The sequence below is a fragment of the Homalodisca vitripennis genome, chromosome 5 (genome assembly GCF_021130785.1).
Source record: "Homalodisca vitripennis isolate AUS2020 chromosome 5, UT_GWSS_2.1, whole genome shotgun sequence".
Lineage (NCBI taxonomy): Eukaryota > Metazoa > Arthropoda > Insecta > Hemiptera > Cicadellidae > Homalodisca > Homalodisca vitripennis.
The window spans coordinates 42345533-42366311 of NC_060211.1; the positions used below are offsets into that span (position 1 = coordinate 42345533).

At 31.8% G+C, this 20779-nt stretch overlaps 1 protein-coding gene across 1 annotated transcript; it reads right to left on the bottom strand.

Annotated features, from left to right (window-relative positions):
- Positions 1–10564: 10564 nt before the first annotated feature.
- Positions 10565–19698, bottom strand: LOC124363824 (anionic trypsin-2-like). Its single transcript, XM_046819087.1, has 6 exons — positions 19581–19698; positions 18314–18387; positions 17368–17456; positions 14299–14539; positions 13386–13517; positions 10565–11197 (listed from the first exon to the last, which is right to left on the bottom strand). The coding sequence occupies exons 1-6, from the start codon at positions 19615–19617 to the stop codon at positions 10994–10996; spliced, it is 777 nt and encodes a 258-aa protein (XP_046675043.1). The 5' UTR covers positions 19618–19698; the 3' UTR covers positions 10565–10993.
- Positions 19699–20779: the final 1081 nt, after the last annotated feature.

Consider the following 20779-nt stretch of genomic DNA (forward strand, 5'->3'; position numbering starts at 1 on the left):
GTAGATGCCATGGACAAGCTAACGCATTCCTTCCGGTATCTAACCATCTGGAAATCTTGGTCACTGTATCCCCTGTTTAAATGGTTTTCTTTATAAAAAATTTTCCTGAATTTATTGAATAACTAGGAATCTAACAGGATCTTTTTTTACTCTTTACATAAAATTCCGAGAGGCTCGAAACTTGGTACACAGGTTCCTCCAAGTAAAAAAGATCGCAATTGATTTTTTTATCGCAATTAGTCTAACATCGTTACCTGTTAAAATGATGGCAACAGGAAAATTGCAGAATAAGCATACAACTCAGGTACAATCATATGAAATGTGTTATCGTTTGGTATGGTAACACATGTGATGAGGATACTTCTTGGTTGGTAAGATTTTTTGCGTCCTGTCCTTTGATACTCCGTTGTATTGATTTATTCATTGACAATTTATTTACGGTATTTTATCTCCGATGACAGAAGCGGTTTTTTAAACATAGGCTATTTTGTAATCTGGGCTGGTTCTTCTCTAATATACTCAATTTCACTAAATACTGAGTCTCTATAATCGTGTGGTTCCATAAATATTTTTAAATCCAAAGGATCCTCCAATTCTACATTCTTCTATACAATTCAAGTCCTCTGGAACTGTGATCCAACCGATCAGTTTTGGTCCTAAACATCATAAAAGTTTCCTGTATTTGGAGTTTCTTAGTGTAGTTTCAAGCCGAGATCTCTAGGACCATTTTACATAAATAATCCAAGCCGGAAGTTGAACCGTGTCCAGAAACTCCCGACTGGCAACATCACCGGGCGTCTTCAGGCACCCATACCTACATGGTATAATATTCCATGTTATAGCTGTAAAACTACAAATTTTAGGAGATCCCAACTTTAATTTAATTTAAATATACCTGAAGAATGCTTCAGCAAGACCTTTTTTCAGACTTCATTACCTAATTGGCGAGGTACGTGTTTAATAAACACCTAACCACAGCTTATTATTTAAAAACTGTCATCTTCGTACTTCTATTAGGCTATGCATACAGAATTATGAAACACATGATATTATTAATTATTAGTAGTTGTACAGGATGTCCACAAATTACTCTATCAAACTTCACCATTTTATTTATTAAGCTAAAATAAGTGCAAATATTAATAAAGTCCTTCCGTGCATGGGTTACTATATGTAGTTTATTCCATGAACATTTTGATAAGTACTGTAGTTTATTTCAAAACTATAAATAATAACGGAACAGTAAAGGTTTTACTCATTCCCATCCCTCACTGAGAAACACAAATCGAGTTATTGATGTTGTGTAACAGCTGATTACTAATCATATTATTGCTGCATTTCACAGCTGAAATTATCTCCTCATTGCTCACAGTTTGTACATTGTACACAATTTGCAGATGTTTTTTCTGAATTGGTCTTCAAGACTTGTTTACGTGTGGTGTACAAATTACAACGTAAAATTAATTGATTTATATAATTTCATTATTGTTTATTTTTCTTAATGTTAATGATACTGTTTACTAAGCCAAATAACTAGTAATAACTGAACTATTAAATGTAATAATCAAGATACAATTTTAATAAACTGTTACATTAGTTGATTTTACTCAATTCATTTAAAGTAAAAGAGTATAACAATAAAACTGTGTAAGCTATATATGTAATAAAACAATTTTTAACATCAATTCGACAATAGGTTGTGTTGTGTATCGAACAGAATATCATAAAAATTAAAACAATGAGTAAGTAATTTCATCTGTTACTAACAACAATCAACTGATCACTAATCATCAATTATAAAAAATAGTATATTTAAAATGTAGCCTGGTGTTCAATTAATACTTTAAACCTTTAATATTCCGTTTCTTTTGGTTTTTAGTTTGTGAAATACACTTGGTAAAAATGTTCATAGAAGAGTAACACATATTTCACTATACTACTAAATTGTTAATAAAGTTTACTGTTTTTTTTTTTTTTTTTTTTTTTTTTGTTATTGCAGAATGAAAATTGTATATGACCGCCATTTTAAAACTTAAAAACACATGTTTCTCAAACTTATTTTCTAAACAGGTCATAAATAGACTAAAAAGTTTACAAAGTTTGAACTTCATAACTGTATTCACTTTTAAGATATGATTCAAAACAATAAATACACAAAAACCAAAAACAAAAATAGGCAGACAGTCAATAAACTAAGCAAGATAGGACATATTCCTTACAGAGCATTTCTTACTTATTTTAACCTTAAAAATCAAATCTGAATTTTTTTAGAGTATTCGTAGTTTAAAGTCAAAGTTTGAATTTTTATGACGCCATTCGACAATGTGTATATATGCAGATAGTTAGTTTCCAGCGTATAATTTTGAAAAGCGCAAATGCAGTAATTTGTATAATTACTGGTATATTATTCCCTAAGATCTTTTTTTATTATTTTGAAATATTATTAATTTCAGAGAATCCAAATGTATGGTGATTGAAATCTGAAAATTTAACAACAATACACGAATTTTCGGTGAAGGTAAATTACTATTCAACAATTTGCTGGTTCAGATAAGTTTGATTAGTGGGAGGAGACGCGCCACCAGGATTGATACTGATTGATTGGTTGATTGATTCATCCGCTGTTTCAAATTGCAGGTATATGTCAAACATATCAGTTTCATTCTATCAAATAACAATTTCTGTACGGTTTTGATTGCAATTGAAAGTACGTTACTGTTATTTATGTAAATAACAACTTTCATTGTTTAATAAAATTGTGTTTACTAGTCACTCCTGATAAAAATTGGTATAAAATCTTTTATTTGGTGCGTAATTGGCTGAGCGTTAGAGAGGACTGTCACACGATAGGCTGCAACAAATTTTTCTGTCTGTTTATCTATTTTGCTATCATTAAGAAGGCTGTCAGTATTCCACTTATGTCTGTCTGTATTTGCGTATTTCTTTCTTGTCCGCAGAATATCTCGGGAATTGATAGAGATAACATCTTAAAATTTTGCATATAATTTTATTTAGCAGAACGTTAGCGAGGTACAGTATAACTCACCGCAGAATACATCCATAATTGATTGAGAAATGATCTTGAAATGTTGCATATAGTTTTATGTTCCTATAACAATGTTATACGAATATAACGAACGTTAGTGAAGTGTAACACTCCGCAGAATATATTTATAATTGATTGAGAAATGATCTTGAAAATGTTGCATATAGTTTTATGTTCCTATAACAATGTTATACGAATATAACGAACGTTAGTGAAGAGTAACACTCCGCAGAATATATATATATAATGATTGAGAAAATGAATCTTGAAATGTTGCATATAGTTTTATGTTCCTATAACAATGTTATACGAATATAACGAACGTTAGTGAAGAGTAACACTCCGCAGAATATATTTATAATTGATGGAATGATCTTGAAAATGGTTGCATTTAATTTTATGTTCCTATAACAATGTTATACGAATACGAACGTTAGTGAAAGGTAAACACTCCGCAGAATATATTTATAATTGATTGAGAAATGATCTTGAAAATGTTGCATATAGTTTTATGTTCCTATAACAATGTTATACGAATATAACGAACGTTAGTGAAGTGTAACCACTCCGCAGAATATATTTATTATATTGATTGAGAAATGATCTTGAATGTTGCATATAGTTTTATGTTCCTATAACAATGTTATACGAATATAACGAACGTTAGTGAAGTGTAAACACTCCGCAGAATATATTTATAATTGATGAGAATGATCTTAAAATGGTTGATATAGTTTTTATGTTTCCTATAACAATGTTATACGAATATAACGAACGTTGGAAGAGTAACACTCACGCTGAATATATTTATAATTGATTGAGAAATGATCTTGAAATGTTGCATATAGTTTTATGTTCCTATAACAATGTTATACGAATATAACGAACGTTAGTGAAGTGTAACACTCCGCAGAATATATTTATAATTGATTGAGAATGATCTTGAAATGTTGCATATAGTTTTATGTTCATATACAACAGATACGAATATCTAACGAACGTTAGTGAAGAGTAACACTCCGCAGAATATATTATAATTGATTGAGAACATGATCTTAAAATGGTTCATATAATTTTAGTTCCTATAACTATGTATAATATAACGAACGTTAGTGAATTAACACTCCGCAGAATATATCTATAATTGATTGAGAAATAATCTTGAAAATTTGCATATAATTTTATTTCCTATAACAAGGTTTATAAGCTATAACGAAGTTCCCGATTCAGGATTCCGCCCCACTGGAAAAGTTCCCCTGAAGGAAATGAGATTTAACAATGTTGCATATAATAGCCATGATTTTTTAATTCAGTCTGGCGTTTCTTATGTAAACATATACACGTTTATAAAATTTTAAAGCATATATCTAAGTTTTAAACCCCAAACGGTGACGTAGTTTGTTTAAACTGTACGACAATCACTACAACCAATATACTATCCAGATAATCGGCAGCAAAATTTTCGTGAAAAAATTTATTGTAGGATATTTGGATTTATAAAAATATTGCGAGCGGCAGATATCCTATTACTATCCACCGATCTACAAATATAAAGAAGATTAAAAAACCCCAAGTTGCTTTTATTTTTTGACAGAAGTATGGTTCTCAAAACTCTTCGTACATATTCTCTCGATCGAGACAACAAAGCAAGCTCAATCCTATCGAGAATATAACTAATATTCTAAAATTATATATAGTAAAAAAAAAATTTAAGTTTAAGTAACATACTTCGGTTCTAAGATTTGCGTGCGAAGCCGTGGGTAACACAGCTAGAGCAATATGGAACATACTTTTACGCCCAAGAGCTAAATGGAACGACTATCAATTATCTCCGCAATGTTTAGAATGTGATAGAAAAAGAATATCGACTTAAAACTAGTGCAATTTCTACGGGAAATTGCGTGCGAAGCCCGGGCACAATAGAAAAATATTAATTGAAATTACTATTCAGTTGTATAATGAACGAATAAAAATTTCTTTGTGTTCTGAAATTTTGAATCCTTATTTTTATAATGATATACTAGGCATTTCTAAATTATATTTTTCGATTATATATAGTATTCCTATGATACTAAGTAATAAAGTCCTAAGTGTCAGTGTCTTTCAACGTAGCGTGTAGCCGTATGTCGTATAGCGTACTGTGAGTTCTAGTCTCTTAGTCAGCTCTGAGTTGTCTTGTATTTCAGCTTACCTTGGTGTTTGGTTTCAAATTATTCCACGTAGTCTTTTAGTTGTAATGTTTGAATTCGTCACACCTAGCCGGAAGCTGGTTAAAAAATTTCACGTACGTTCAAACATTCTAGGGACTTTTATACTCAAAACATATTATATATGTTCAGATATTTAGCATTGTTCCTTACAAAAATAGAATATTGCGTCTCGAGGATTGGAATGCACCAGCTTCATCGGTTCAAAATGAAACCTTAAAACATAACATAAAGCGTGCACAAATAATCAATGTTTAAAGATGAACTCACTCAAGTCGTGGTAAACCACAGAACAAGTTGCTTCCTTGCTAAGAAAACCTTATCCCCTATCGGAGCTAATAACTATCATAAACCTTAAAAAAATCATTTCGACCTTTCAAAGGCAACGTAAAATCATTTTAAAAGATTTGAAACTACTGATTATATAACAATAAAAGTATCTTTCATAATGTTCCATTAAAAATTAGGTAAAATATTTAGAACAAAATCACATATAGAGATGCAGAAATCCAAGGGTACAGGCTTTGTAAGATGAATACTTTAGAAGATGAGTATGTTCGACTTTGGAACACCTCTCCTTTCATTCCTTTCAACTTAATTAATTATGATCTAACTATATTTAATTTTAAGGAATATAATATTTATGTTTAGTTTGATATGCATACCTATTTTTTGCTATATATTTTATTACTTTCCTTATGGGATTTAAACGGATGAACATGAAGAGGAAAGGAAACAACGGGGTAGTTTATTCAATTGAGTAAACAATTCGTCAGATGTCCCTGAAGGGATTGTTGAGAAGAGAGTTTGAGGGGAATTTAGTTGACAGCTTTTCCCATACTTTGTTATTTTCATAGGTTGTTTTGTAACTCGAGCATTCACACTAATATTTTTCGCTTTCTTAATAGCTTGTTGTCTCTAGGATATATTGCATAAATTGAAAATATTCTTTTACTCGTAGGTTTATGACAACAACATTAAGTACGTTTCATAGACATATAAAATGCGAGCTTCCGGAGGGAGAGACAGGCTATTCTGGATGAGTACGTTTTAGGAGTAAAGACCGCGCCCTGTCGAGATCCTATCAGAAGGGATAAGGGGATATGTCCCAATCATGTGACCTTGGAAGAAAGAAAACCCAGCTCTGTTCCACATACTCTAGTCAAAGCGGGTAGGAAACAGCAATCCTTCACGTTCAAACTAGCAATATCCTTTAACACTAAGTAAGTTCAACTCACTCCAAAAGTCATTCTCCATAGTAGAATATACCTTAAAGACACCGATCACTCAGGAATTTTGCTAAGAACACTCTGAACATGCAATGTTCAGCATTATCTAGTGCCATATGCAAATCGACTTTCCATATACACCTAAGACTTCTCTCGTGTTTTCCTTCTTGCCCCTTTATTCCTAGGTCAGAGATCTTCCTAAGTCAAAGGATACTTTTTGGGCACATTAAAGGCAAGTGTCAGAGTTACTAAACTTCTTTCGTAGCATCTAGAACACTCATGGCACTGGGTTCTAAATCAGATCAGTATCTTATTTTTACTAACCTGCTTTTTTCCGTAATTTCGGCTTTAATTTCATCCTTTTGATTTAGCCACTGTCTGACCCTTCTTGCTTTCAAAATCCTCCCAATATTTGAAGCCACCTACCCCTTGGCTTTCTTTTAATTTTTTATTCTCCTACCGTCAGTTTCCACGTCAGTCACGTTCTCATCAACAGAAACCAAGGCACTATGATGCGTCTTATTAATTCTTCGTTTAATGATACAGATTACCTCTGTGGTTTTGCTTTGATTTGTGCCTCATCTTGTTAAGATAGCAATGACTATTAGCTTCATGTAAATAATTCAATAATAAGGTAGACGTACGCCCCACCCAGAGTAACATAGAAACACTGGTGGATACGTAGACACCTAATAGGCTTCTCTGAAGTAGCACGCAACATTTCAATCCAAGTCCATATGTAAATGCGTGCTCGTTCTCTTCGATGGTTTTCAGCCAACTTCCACGAAGAGAAATACACTATCATAGAACCAGTTGGCAACTATATATAAATGAATATCCATGCAAAATGTTAATTGTGTAGATCAATTCACTCTCAAGATATGTGCGGACAGACAGAAAAAACGACCTTAGTGATAACTAGCGCTCAGCCATTTTTATGACCCGTTGAATAAAAACTATTACATTTTTCCCCAAGCAATTTTATCTCCAACCCGTCCGGACAGTGACAGTTAAATGTGGACATTACGAACCGGAGAAGACAAGAGGGAGAAACTCGAGCAATCGGAACAGCAATCCGTCACAGTGCCCTGGGCGACGAGACCGTCTCTTTAAATGTGCGGGTGGAAGGGTGAAGCGATTGCCTTAGCTTTTCATCAACAATAGAAAAGAATTTCTAATCTCGTCAAAACTCTGCTCCTCGATTTAATTGTTCGTATTTGCATTCCAATTAAAATGTATGATTTTATTTTTCCACTTCATTTATGCAAATTATTCTTTAATTAGCTTTTCAAATTTTGCTGAAAGAAATCATTTCCACTCAAATGTCTCTATACGTATATTTAAAACAGTATTAGTCACGATGTTGGAGGATTAGTTTTATTAAGAGTGTTTGTTTAACAAATAAATCCATTACCGTACATTCCTTTGCATTGAGGAACTTCTGCCAAACTTATTTCTTTCAAAGTCAATCTTTTTACTCAAGTCGCAAGATAGAAATTATTTAAAAATATATCTCGATTTTCTGTATTCTTTTATGCTCATATAAGAATTATTATTATTATTGTTTCTTGTAAAAGTGTATTTCTACACGTTGACATGATACAAAGTTAGTGTTTATTAAAATTAATGTATATATTAAAAGTGTTTTAAACTTGTGCGAAATTATTTAATCAATTAAAATTAATTCTAAACTGTTGAAAAATTGGGTTTTCCAAACCTATAAATTGGTTTGTTTTAATTACTTAAAATACCAAATTTTCTCAAAGAGAGCTTTTATAATTTTCATTAAACATGAACTTGTTTAATTTGTAATTATATTTTAAATTACTTTCTTTTATAATAAACAATTATGATTTTAAAAGTTCATAAAAAATATATATACATACTACATTGTAGTTTTTTAAACTGTAGGCTAGAATCAAATATTGGGTTTGACAAACTAATGCTGACTGCATATTCATTGAAAATATTTTTTTGTGTCAAACGTTAACTTTGATGAAATTTAAATTAAAAAATTGGAATCCTACTGTCGCAGCTTATAGTGTCTCGCACCATCTCAATAATGTGAAGGAAACAGGATTATTTCTTAATTTTCCATTGTTCAGTGATACAAAACAATCAGTAACAACTGATTTTGTATCACTGAACGATGGCAAATTTCCAGGAAAATCATAGTTCCTTCACAAGAGGTTCCTTTCCATCGTCAAAAACAAACTTCAAACAAAGAATCTTAGTAATGGTGATATAGTAAAACGATATTTAATACTTTGTTTGAAGTTTTTTATTTTTTTACAATGGAAGGATTGTGAAGGAAACAAAATTTTTCCGGACATATGCCATCGTTCATTGAAACAAGAAATCAGTAACACTACGTTTCGAGATCTGCAATCTGATCTCTTCTTCCGGTAAATAACTAACCTAATACATAATTACAAACTAAATTAAAATAAACAAATTATACTAAAGCGTTGTGGCTTGCCTAAGTCAGGAATCACAACCACCATGTTGTGTGTCAACTTCACTAATTCTAAAACATGATCTTAATAAAAAAACTGTACACAACACTAATCATTAAAACTGAACTACAGAATATAGGTCACAATATGTCTGCATTCGTCTACCAACCACCTACGATATTTAATACGAAAAAACTAATTATTGTAACGTTTATTTTTACTGTATTTCTTATATGAAATAAATATTAGACGCACAGACAACCCATGCAATAGAGAAAAGGGAGCGTGTTGGAGACGAGGGTTGTGTATCTTGGCGGCGATCGAGAGCCCGTATCATCAGCTGACAACAATGACGTCGAGAGCTCTTCCCGCCAGAACAAAGCGTCAGCTGATACATCACTTGTCTAGAGGCAGGGAAGTAGTTACTGCGTATAGCCAGTGTCGCCTAGCATGGCAAACAAGAAGCTTAATTTGCTATTAATGAATGCATTTGTATACGATAATACACTACCATGATAGTAGTGGTAATATAATGCTCTGCTTCGTAGGTATCACTTCTAGATATTTTTAAGGGGGTGCAATTAATTTTGGGTTTGGACAATATATTTATGAAAAATTTTCTTAGATGTTTGAGGTAACTTCACCCAAATCAGAACACCTTCTTTTATCACTCCACGTGAAAAAATTTTAAGTAGGACATTTAAAGTAGGAAATTGTAAGTAATTTTATAACAAGGCCCTAAGTAAAAATGTAAAATATTTACAGTATGTACATGACATGTACTAGTATATATGATAGAGCTTCAAAGAGTGGCTATGTTTTCTGTATTATAAACAAGACCTTGCCCACTTTAGATGTATGTAACTTAACTTGAAGTTTTTCTATGTCTTCTGTATAAAGGAAGTTATCTTAAACACCCATGGATTTTACATGGAATATAAATTCCAAACCCAAAATCGATTGCACCACCAAAAAATAATTTTTACTAGATAGATGTTCTGTAGAAAAATTTCTGTTTGTCCCAATAGTAAAAACTAAGTGACCTTTAGTGAAATCACAATGTATTTTCAAGGTATTTTCTTACAGTACCGGTAAGAGATTGATAACGCCATCGATGAAAGCTTTAGGATCTCACTAAAATAATTCAGTGTAAAATATAAGCTTTATTTTGTAAATATTAATGACTTATTTAACATTATAATATTTCGGACATTTTCTATCGTTATATGTTACAAAAAGTATAACACTAAGTTTCGAGGGTTGAAATCTACCCTCTTCTTCAGGTGAAAAACAAAAGTCTTACAATAAAAAAATATGCCAAGTGATACCTCACCAACTGCATGAACTGGAGAGTGGATTCATTCTCTTCAGTCTAGACTTCATGTAGTTTCGTCAATTATCACTTACTTATTTTCAATGTTACTTTTTTATATTGTAAGATTCAGGGGTATTTTCCACCTGAAGAAGAGGGTAGATTTCAATCCTTGAAACGCAGTGTTGTACTTTATTAAACATACAACGATGGTAAAATATTCGACATCCTTTTAATCTTCCAATAATCAATAACACTTAATCCAAAGAGAATTATGTTAAAAAGTTGGGTTATACGCATTAAAAACAAAGCACTTCGCTTTGTAACATGGAAACAAATATTTATTTCTCTTCTGTAACAAGATATGACTAATTTCAATAGGACATACTCTGATTGATTACTACGGCTCCGTTCCTACAGAGCAACAGGTAAATATTGACACAGCCGACTGTCGGAATCTCCATTGTACTATCCATTACCAGATTAACAAACAATTTCCAGATGTTGGCACTTTTGCCTTGGTGTATTGACAACTGGGTGTATTTCAGCCAATCCATTGAATCAAATGCTGAAACTTTACATTTTATTTATTGTTTTCTAAAATATTAATTGAGCTGATGCAGTGTTGTCTGACAATTAAATGATTATACTGTATTTCGTTACAATATTGGCGTATTTGGCGTAGCTTCATCAATTCTAGAAGACGTAGATGATGCAATGAATCGTATAACATGGGAGCGTCATCAAGTTTCTATCTGTTCTTCACTCATGTGGCTGATGGGTTCGTAGCTCTTGGGGTGCCTTGCCATATCAACCAGCAAGACCAGGTAGTCTTTGTACTGAGATATCTTGGAGAACAGGACGTTCTGGGGTTGGCATGTGGGGAAGCCTCCTACATACTGTCCCATCAACTTTCCATCTACCACGAAAGGTGCTCCAAGGTCTTCCTGAAAAGTTGTAATACATTAAATTCATAAATAATACTTTTTATAACTCATTTGTATAAGTTTTCGTCTTTTAAGTTAATTTAATGCCTAACACTGTTATCCAGTATATAGTAAAACGTGTAGAATTTGAAATCCCCGTTACTATTTTGGTTACACAATGTAAAAACGTTCACTAACGATCAGCCAAATCCTATTGCGTGACATGAACTATTATCAAGCTCAAGTTTATATACATAGAAATAAAGCTTCACGCAAAATTTCAAATCTTTTTGAAGATTTGAAGTATTTTTTTCCTTACATTTGCCATCGTTTCAGTGAAATAAAAAAAATCACTGAACGAGGGAAAATATAAGTAAAATTAGGGAAATGTCCGTAAAAATCCTGTTTCTTCACAAGTTTCAAATGTCAGTTCGTTCCCGAGATATCGTGCTGACAGACACTCAGACAGAGACATAGAAATAAAATATTTCCATTCCTTCGAGTGATAGGCTTCGCTAACGCTCGGTTGTTAATCAAAGTGTCCTTTTCAGTTTAAAAAGATAATTCACAATATTATTTTTAGACTGAAATAATTATTATTGATCGTACTTTCCAAAAATTTTGAAAAGGAATCTGTATATGTATTTGTAAAAACAATGTTATAGTATTTGAAAAGTGTAAGTAAACACTGGAATAACAAAATTTATTAGTATTATTATTGCATTATTTATTAGACTCCGTATTTAGTATGCTTTTTACATAAAATTTATTACATTACACATAGTAAACATGTATTAATGTATGCTAGAAAATATTGTATAAATCGAGAGAAATGCATTACAATTGTACATTGGTGACAGCTTGAAAGGAAACGTATGATTACAAAAAATAAGTAAATATTTTCCTAAAAAGTCGGTAAGGCGAACTGTCAACTTGTCTGCAATACGAGTAAAACTTATTAATTAAGTATTGCATTTCATTTGTTTGGACGTATTAGTATGCTTTTTACAAATTATGTACATTACATAGTAAAATTGTATTAATTACTATGCATGTAAAAAAGGAAACTTCGCATTTTAAAAGGATTGTATTACAAAGTAAATATTTCTGCCTGAGGAAAAGACCAAACTGTCAATGTTCAATACGACGAAACATTACAGACATTTTTATTGTATTAGTTTTAAATTATTATTATGTTTACTATGGCCTGAGAAAATTGGATTGTGCCTAGCTGCCTGAGGAAAAATACGAGTCTCATTAAACCATTCTGACGCCCTCTCAAACCTCAAAAATAAACATTGAAAAAATTGTACATTTAGAAAGAAATATTGACCTTATTTATTAACTGTATTCACCACTAATTTGGGGAAAAAACTAAAAGCAACAAACCGGTCAGTAATTATTAGCTGGACAAGTAATGAACACTCCTTAAAAAACGGAATGACTCAGAAATTTATATTCTCCCAGAAACGATTGCAGATCAATCCCTTACTGTAAAAATGTGTTGTACTCGTACATTGCAGCTCAAAATAGACAATGATTTGTGGGTGATTGAATTCCACGATAGTAAAATGTATTTTATTCATCATCAGTCACTCTATTTGGGATTATTAAGGCAATCAGGATATTTGTTGGCTAAATATAGTGAATCCTGACACTTGTCATAGTGCGAAGATTTCATATATTTTTGTAGTTGTTTTCTATTAAAACCACCTGTGGTGTAGTTATAGTGCGAAGTTCTCTATGTTTTGAACAAATCTGTATTTATTTCATAATACAATAACCAGAGAAACCTTTCTATCACTTATTCCTAAAAGGTCCTTTGAGCTTGCTCCTGGATAAAGATATTCAGGATGGGTAAGGTTTCAGGAAGGGCTGTCTTCTATCTAGATCCCACAAGGAGGATAAACAGATTTTTTTAATAGAAGGTAAGCTCTGTGCTAAACTTCTCCAGTCATAATTTTAACAAAACAAAATTAATTCATAACCATCGTAACGTTGGTACTATATTTGTTACATTTTGGTGTTTATTGGTTGTGGTACGCTATTGTAATACTTATAATGAAAACTTGTCGTTTTGTTACATAACTGTAATTTAAAATATAGTATATTAATATAACTAAAAGATACATGTCATATATTCTAATATTTCTGTACTAAAAGTATATTAATGAATTGTAATCGATTAGAAAACAGTTTCAAAAGGTACCTCACAAAGATGGACAGTGGGATTGGCAATACACGTGAGTCTGTCAGTGACTGCCTCGGTTGCTGTAGCTTGGCACTGGGCAGACGTCATAGTGGACATCATGACAGCATGAAGTTCTGTAGTTCCCTTCGCCTGAACATGAAGTAATTTCCAATTATTACGGATAATTCTTCTTGTCATTAAATGATCAAAATTTAAAAATCTATCTGAAGATTACAATTTTAAAAGCTCTTACCACATATTGTCTTTGTTACAGTTTATACAGCAAGACATTATAATTTCATTTTTTAAGTAGACATACAGAACGTATTGGGTTGTTCAATATCCAACATTTAAAAGTATGAATGGCCACGTATAGGAGATAGAGATCTTATTTTCACTTTTCATTCTGTTTTTTCAACACCTTTAAAACTTTAAAAAGGAGCTTCTCTACATTGGTTACTTTGAGTTGTGAACAAATTGAGTAATTTTGGGGAAGGGAGGAAATTTTTATACCAACCATATACCAGAGTATATTTACACTCTGTACTGATTGGGGGTTTTTTTGAGTGCAACTGTTAAAATGTTGATAGCTCATGAGGCATCCATACCCCACTTTTGTATATGCTCTTGTTTTTAGATTGAACACACATTCCAAAAGAGTTTCGCTACAAAACAATTATTTCTTGTGTATATTGTGTGTTTTTCATTTATTTTAAAAAAAATCTTGTGGTGTAATAAACTTTAAAGCTTCGTTATGGATTCTATCAAGGCCAAATAAGGACCATAATTATACATAACCCGCTAGACACAGCATTTCCATAATTTATTAAAACAACTATTACATTTCTATGAATGGGTTAGATGTTTGATTAGGCTTACGATTCTTACTGTAAGAGTTAGGTCAACAGGAATGAGATAACAGAGCACTCACAATGACAGGTCCCCAGCTGAGCACCTCCCCCCGAAGCCCGGCAGGAGGAGGCAGCAGCGACAGGTTAATAGCCCCCACTTTGGGCCCGAACTTGACCTTCTCCAGGAACTGTATGAGGCAAATGTCGTAATCTGCAGAGAACTGGAACTCCTCGTGTTGGAAGAAGTCTTTCACCTCCACCTTCTCCCCTTCATCTCTATTGGCGTGGCCGACCCTCAGGTGTACGTCGTATGAGTACGCCCTGTATCAGTAGATGCTTACAGCTATACGTTTAAATTGACTTTGGGTATGTCATTGTCACAGCTGTTCATCCTGGCATTCATGTCCCTACTGCAGTCAACTATTATGTCAAACGGATTATCCTATTTGACGACTCCGATAGAATGTGTGTATTACAAGTGAACAATAACAATAACGTTTAAGTCGTAAAAATGGTATTTGTAAAATATGTGTTGTTGAGCTCCATTGGACATATAGCGAAAGAAGACAGTTCCAAATTATCAAAAAATTGGCAACTTCCGATCAAGTAGGCATATAGATCCATGCTAACCAAGTTTGAACTTCAGTCAAATCAATACAGCTTCTCCGATTTAATCATATGTGTACGGACGGATATGTATTACAAGCATTTTCTTTTTCTGTTGAATATTCCTCTCCAGATCAAGACCATGATATCACAAAGAATTTGACAGCATTGCCTATTTTTCGAAACGATAAGAACCAGGAAACCGAAATAGATTTAAGTTATTTCCTATATTATCCTAACATTTTTTTTTTTTTCCTTCATTCACGCTTTGTACAACGAATAAACGTGTATTTTTCCCACAGTTTTGAGCCATCCTTGGTCATTCTAGGTCATTTTTATTGTTTTAATTGTCAAAAAGATGCATACACTATAGTGCTAATGTTTAAATTTACACTTATCATAAGCTTGATGTCTGTACTTTATTAATATCTAGTTTGTTTTTTTTATATTATTCAGAACTATTTTATGCTGATCTGAACTATTCTATTCTGGTCTGAACTAATTCTATCCTGAACTGAACTATTCTATACTGATACTGAACTGAACTATTCTATAACGATCTGAACTATTCTATACTGAACTGAACTATTCTATATATCTGAACTATTCTATACTGATCTGAACTATTCTATACTGATCTGAACTATTCTATCCTGAACTTATCTGAACTGTTCTATACTGAACTGAACTACTATTCTGATCTGAACTAATCCTGAACTGTACTGATCTGAACTGATTCTATTCAATACTGATCTGAGCTATTCCCCCATAGTAAATATTTAATTACACGATAGTAAGCATAGCGTACATATTGTACAGAAGAGAAGAGCAATCACATTTTAAACACGTCTCCTGATAGAATAATACTTAATTTTTATTGATTAATTTTTCTTTGAAACCTTCAACGTACTGTAGCTACAACTATGGATAACAAACATCTATGGATAATTTCAATGAGATGAACTCCTTCAAAAACAAATAAAGACCCGTAACATACAAAGGTATAGAGAGAGAAAAGGTTTTTCGCCGACCTTCCCAATTGCTAGAGAAGCTGTCAATAAGGACCTGAAAACAATCAATTGAGCCCGGTAAAGAAGGTGGATCGTTTTTGTAAGGGCGACGGGATTTATTTGGCCTAGAAGTGTTTATCGAGGGCAGGGAATACTTTCATTGTCTCCTTGTGGTGTGGAACTGTCAACATTTGCCCTTTATGTCGGCAAACTGTCTGCCTGTCGTCCGTCTCCGATAGATAGTAATTTTTAGTATGAACAAAGTACAAAGTGACACATCGCTATCTCAACACTATATGAATCTTAATTTATTTAACATTCATAATAATAATCCATGATTTAACTGGCCAATTTTTAAGTTCTCTAAATAATGTATAATTTAATTTAAAACAAATATCGTCATTACCTATTGTGCTTTATATTAATGATTTTTAATGTATTACAGTTCTAACATTGACATGTTTACCCAACAGGGATTACTTCTGGTTGGTTTATACCTTCCAGCTGAATCCACCACTGGGCACAGCAAAAACCGGTGTCACTTCAATCTGGGCAACCTTACGGATGTCCAGGAGCAGCACATCGCTAACCGCATACGTCGAGATTCTGGGGTTCATGGGCAATTTGATAGGTCTAGTCTACTGTGGGAGAGGACTGTTGGAGTTGGTGGGGTTTGTTCCCGAACCTCAGAGGTTCCTGCTAACCTCACCAAGAGTATGCCACCCCCTGCCTATTTTGACTGGAGAGGCTGGTTTAGAGCTGAGCTGGCCTCCCCTTCTTCCAGGGGGACATGACTTTGAGATGTAGTGCCCTAATTCTTCCTCATGGATCTCTATAGGAGGCGGCCACTACTCCCTAACCTTACCCATCCTGAATATCCTGTCACTCCGGAAGCAGCGCAAAGGTTCTTACAGGACTAAGTGCAATTTATAAGCTTCTTGTCCTAAGAGAACAAAAAAAAAACTTTGACATGTTTCTTATTAAGAAAAAACTCGAGGTTCTCAGTCAAGGTCATACCTATAAGTCAATTAATTGTTATCAGATTTTAAAATTAATTTTTTTGTAAATGTTCTACAAAAATTGTCTTACTTTTTGTAATTTTGATACTTTTACATGTTTAAAATCATTGCCATTTTTAATTTAATTTGTAAATTCGACAGATCTTATTGTTAAAACTGGATGAAACCTGTTTACATTATGCAGTTTCACTAAAGTTTGTTATACGTTCTGTAACAAGTTTCAAAAATATCATTTTTTTAAATTATAACTCATTAAGACAGACACGGTAAACAAAAAGAGGTAGACTATTGATTACATTTAGTTTTTGGCTTCATTAGACCACGGAACATCCTAAACTCTAGTGATGATTTTGAAACAACCTGTATACTTTTACGATAGTTCGATCGTAGTAATTGATCGATGTATATTGATTGACCTTCAGTACTAATAGTCAGCTGTTTGTTTAACCAACATAATTGCATTATCTTTTCACGTACGTTTATTAATATGGTTAGTTGTGATTAAGTAACTCACCCAAAAAAGTAGTGCATGTTGCCGAGAGCGAACTCTCTGCTAATTATGACCGCCGCACCCACAAACTGGTCATTAACAAACACGCTCGCCTGCAAAACATGATTGTGGTTACATTAAGTAACTTAATCTTATCCTATTTTTTGTAATTTTTCACGAATCTTTGCTTTCCTTAGGTAGTATATTTTCTATTTCCCTATACAAATATTGTACAGTATTGTTTTTGCTCTAAATATACAGTTATAATACAAGCTTTTTCAACTGTGATCTTTTTGGTAAAGTCATACAGAAAAGAAGCTTTTTTAAAACATGATATTTAATATAATTTTCCACATATTAGTTTTTTAATGGTTTTATCATTGTGAGTACAACCATTTACTAGAAATGTTTTTATTTTAGGATTTCGACATCAAATATAGATTAGCCTGAATATTAACATTTCCTTTAATAACGTTAATTTGTAATAATCATAATATAATAAACCTTAGGAAACTTACAATAAACTGTGGCTTATCTTGCACGATTTAATTTTGATGATTTTACTATGAATATTTAATTTATAAATAACTATAAAAATCTGTGTTAAGTATTTACTTTATATCATGTAAATTTTTCTAATTACTTATTTTCATTTATCTACACTATTTGCAGTTCATGACAGAAACACTGGCAGTTTTATTTTTATAGGCAATCATAATTACATAAAAATTACAAAAATGTAAATTGTATACATTGTACAAAGATTTTAATAAACCATGGTAATTATTACCTCTCACCACCTAGACTATCTAGTAATCTATGTTTGTCTGCAAAGTTTACGTCATAAGAATAACGTTTTTACTACATTTTCCGTTATTTCTTTTGGTTTAAAGATATAAGTGCTAAGTTTGCATTTGTCATTATATCTAGCACCTTATTCCTAGAACAAGTAGATATGAATTATGATTACCATATATGGGAAATCTTCTATTCGGACTGGACGGCTGAGATACATATTCGCTTGACCTTCCGTATCCCATATCTCTAGAAACAAATCATGTAAATACTTAGACACATTTAAACATATAATTTATCTTACAAGTACTAGCAGATTTTTTAAATTCGATTCAAAAATAACACTTACAGACATTTTGGGTCCAAAGATGCCTAGAACCTCACTGGAATTCACCAATGTTTCTCATAGGAAACCTATTTTAAATATTAACTTCATTAACCATATAAAAATATCCTACTCTCTATGCAAACATAAATACTAATATCTCTACCCATATAAAGATATCATACTCCCAATGTAAACATAAATACCAATAGCCCAAGACATTTAAAAATATTCTACTCTTGAAAATACTATTAAAAAATAAATACTTACACCCATACCCATACACAATATCCTACTCGTTATACAAACATAAATACCTAAATCCGTACCCATATAATAATAATATTCTTCTTCCTTTCATACAAAAATTCAAATATCCGCACCCAAGTAAAAATACTCATATTTTTCTACCAACGCATATGATCCTTTGGTTTTGTGTGAAAAACATATAAGCTGTTAAATTTATCTTGACAGACAAAAATATAAGATTATCTAGATACTTTTATCTATAAATAGGTGTATTCTCCGAGGAAAAATTTACTTTGTTGTGTTAATAAAATAAAGTAATCCTTATTATTTATTTTAATACAATACAGTTCGTTTATTCATAGTACTATAATAAACTTTAAAAAACATATTTGTTCAATAAAAAGACAAATACTGAAATAAGCCGTATTTATACGATGATTTGAATCGATTTTTCTAAATTTATCTAATTTATATCCTAATTTAAAATGCAAACATCCAAATTTTTAGTTTCTTATGCATTGCAAATCTAATAAAATTATATTAATTCATTACATCTAACTTACTGTATAAATCTGCTATACCATATTTGTAAATCACTGTGCATTAATAAGTATAAAAGATATTTTTTGACGTGTTTCGTATTTATAATGTTTACTTTTATTATAAACTCGATGATCATTGTGGCATATAACAAATAAAACAGTGCTTTTTTGCAAACAATGGCTACTTTATCTATGAATGTATTACTTTAAACTTTAACCTAAATTAAATTCAGTATAATTTAACTTAACAATTATAGAAAGTGTACGTAAACAGTACTAATATATATTGATAATTCTTATCATTTAATCTTTTAAGAGTTAAATACCTGCAAATGACAACAGTAGACACACAAAAAGTCGCATGATACAAACTCAACTCTAGCACTCCACACATCGCACAAACTTGTGTTCTGTTATCAAAGCCAGATCCATTGATGTTACTGATAAGATATTAGTGATACTAGCTATTTAGTTCTTGTTAAATGTTAATTAATTAATTATATTATACTATTTACAAATATTATTAATATTATTGGTAAATTATTAATTGCACTTTTAGATATACATTTATAGCAAGCAATTAATTATGAAATTATATTGAAATATATTCACTATTTTCCCACGTATACTTCGTGAATCTAACAAGGAACAATACAATATATAAATATGCATATCATTTATATAATTTAGTTATTTGCAAAAGAAATTTAAACACATAAAAAATGTAGATCTAATTTCTACAACCACAACAAATGCACACTTTGCATTAAACACGGAAACGTACTTTATAATCCCCTATGAGGGCTATAAACCTTTAAAGACGTACAACTAATACTTGACGAAATAATATTTATTTAAAAGGAATAGAATTTTAAATCTCACTTCCAAATTATAGAGGAATAGGATTTGAAGATCGTCAATATACAGGTTTTCATAATCTAGCAATCTCAATTCCTACACCCTACTTCCCCCCTACCCAACACTATGACGTAAGAGTGCAATATTACCCCGGGGGATGCTGCAGAGTTTTATATTAACGTCACAAATGTATGAAATGAAAATTTGTATGCAGAGCTTAGAGTTTAATGTCAAGTGTACACAAACATATGACTGGTGTACCATCACTATAATATTTAACTGCATGGTCTGAAGGGATGATAAAAGTTAACAGTATACACTTCACCAGCTTCTTCTTATTGGAAACTAAATGCTTAATATACGATCAAACACTCCAATAAATGAAAAATTTTTATTTTGTGAGGCCTTTCGTGCTCAAAGAACACATCGTCAGACCCACATAACTGAAATTTAGTTATATATATTAAGCAGTATACACTTCTCATAAAATTTACAAACAACTTGACTTTGAAAAACTGGTGAGCATTAAAATATGAGTGTTAGGAAACAATCCACCTTCTTATTTAGGAGCCAAAAGTGTCGCAATTTATCTTTTAAATAAAAATAACTGAATAATATAAAATTGCCTCTAGTGTTCGAATAAGTAAAAAATACATAGCTCAAAATT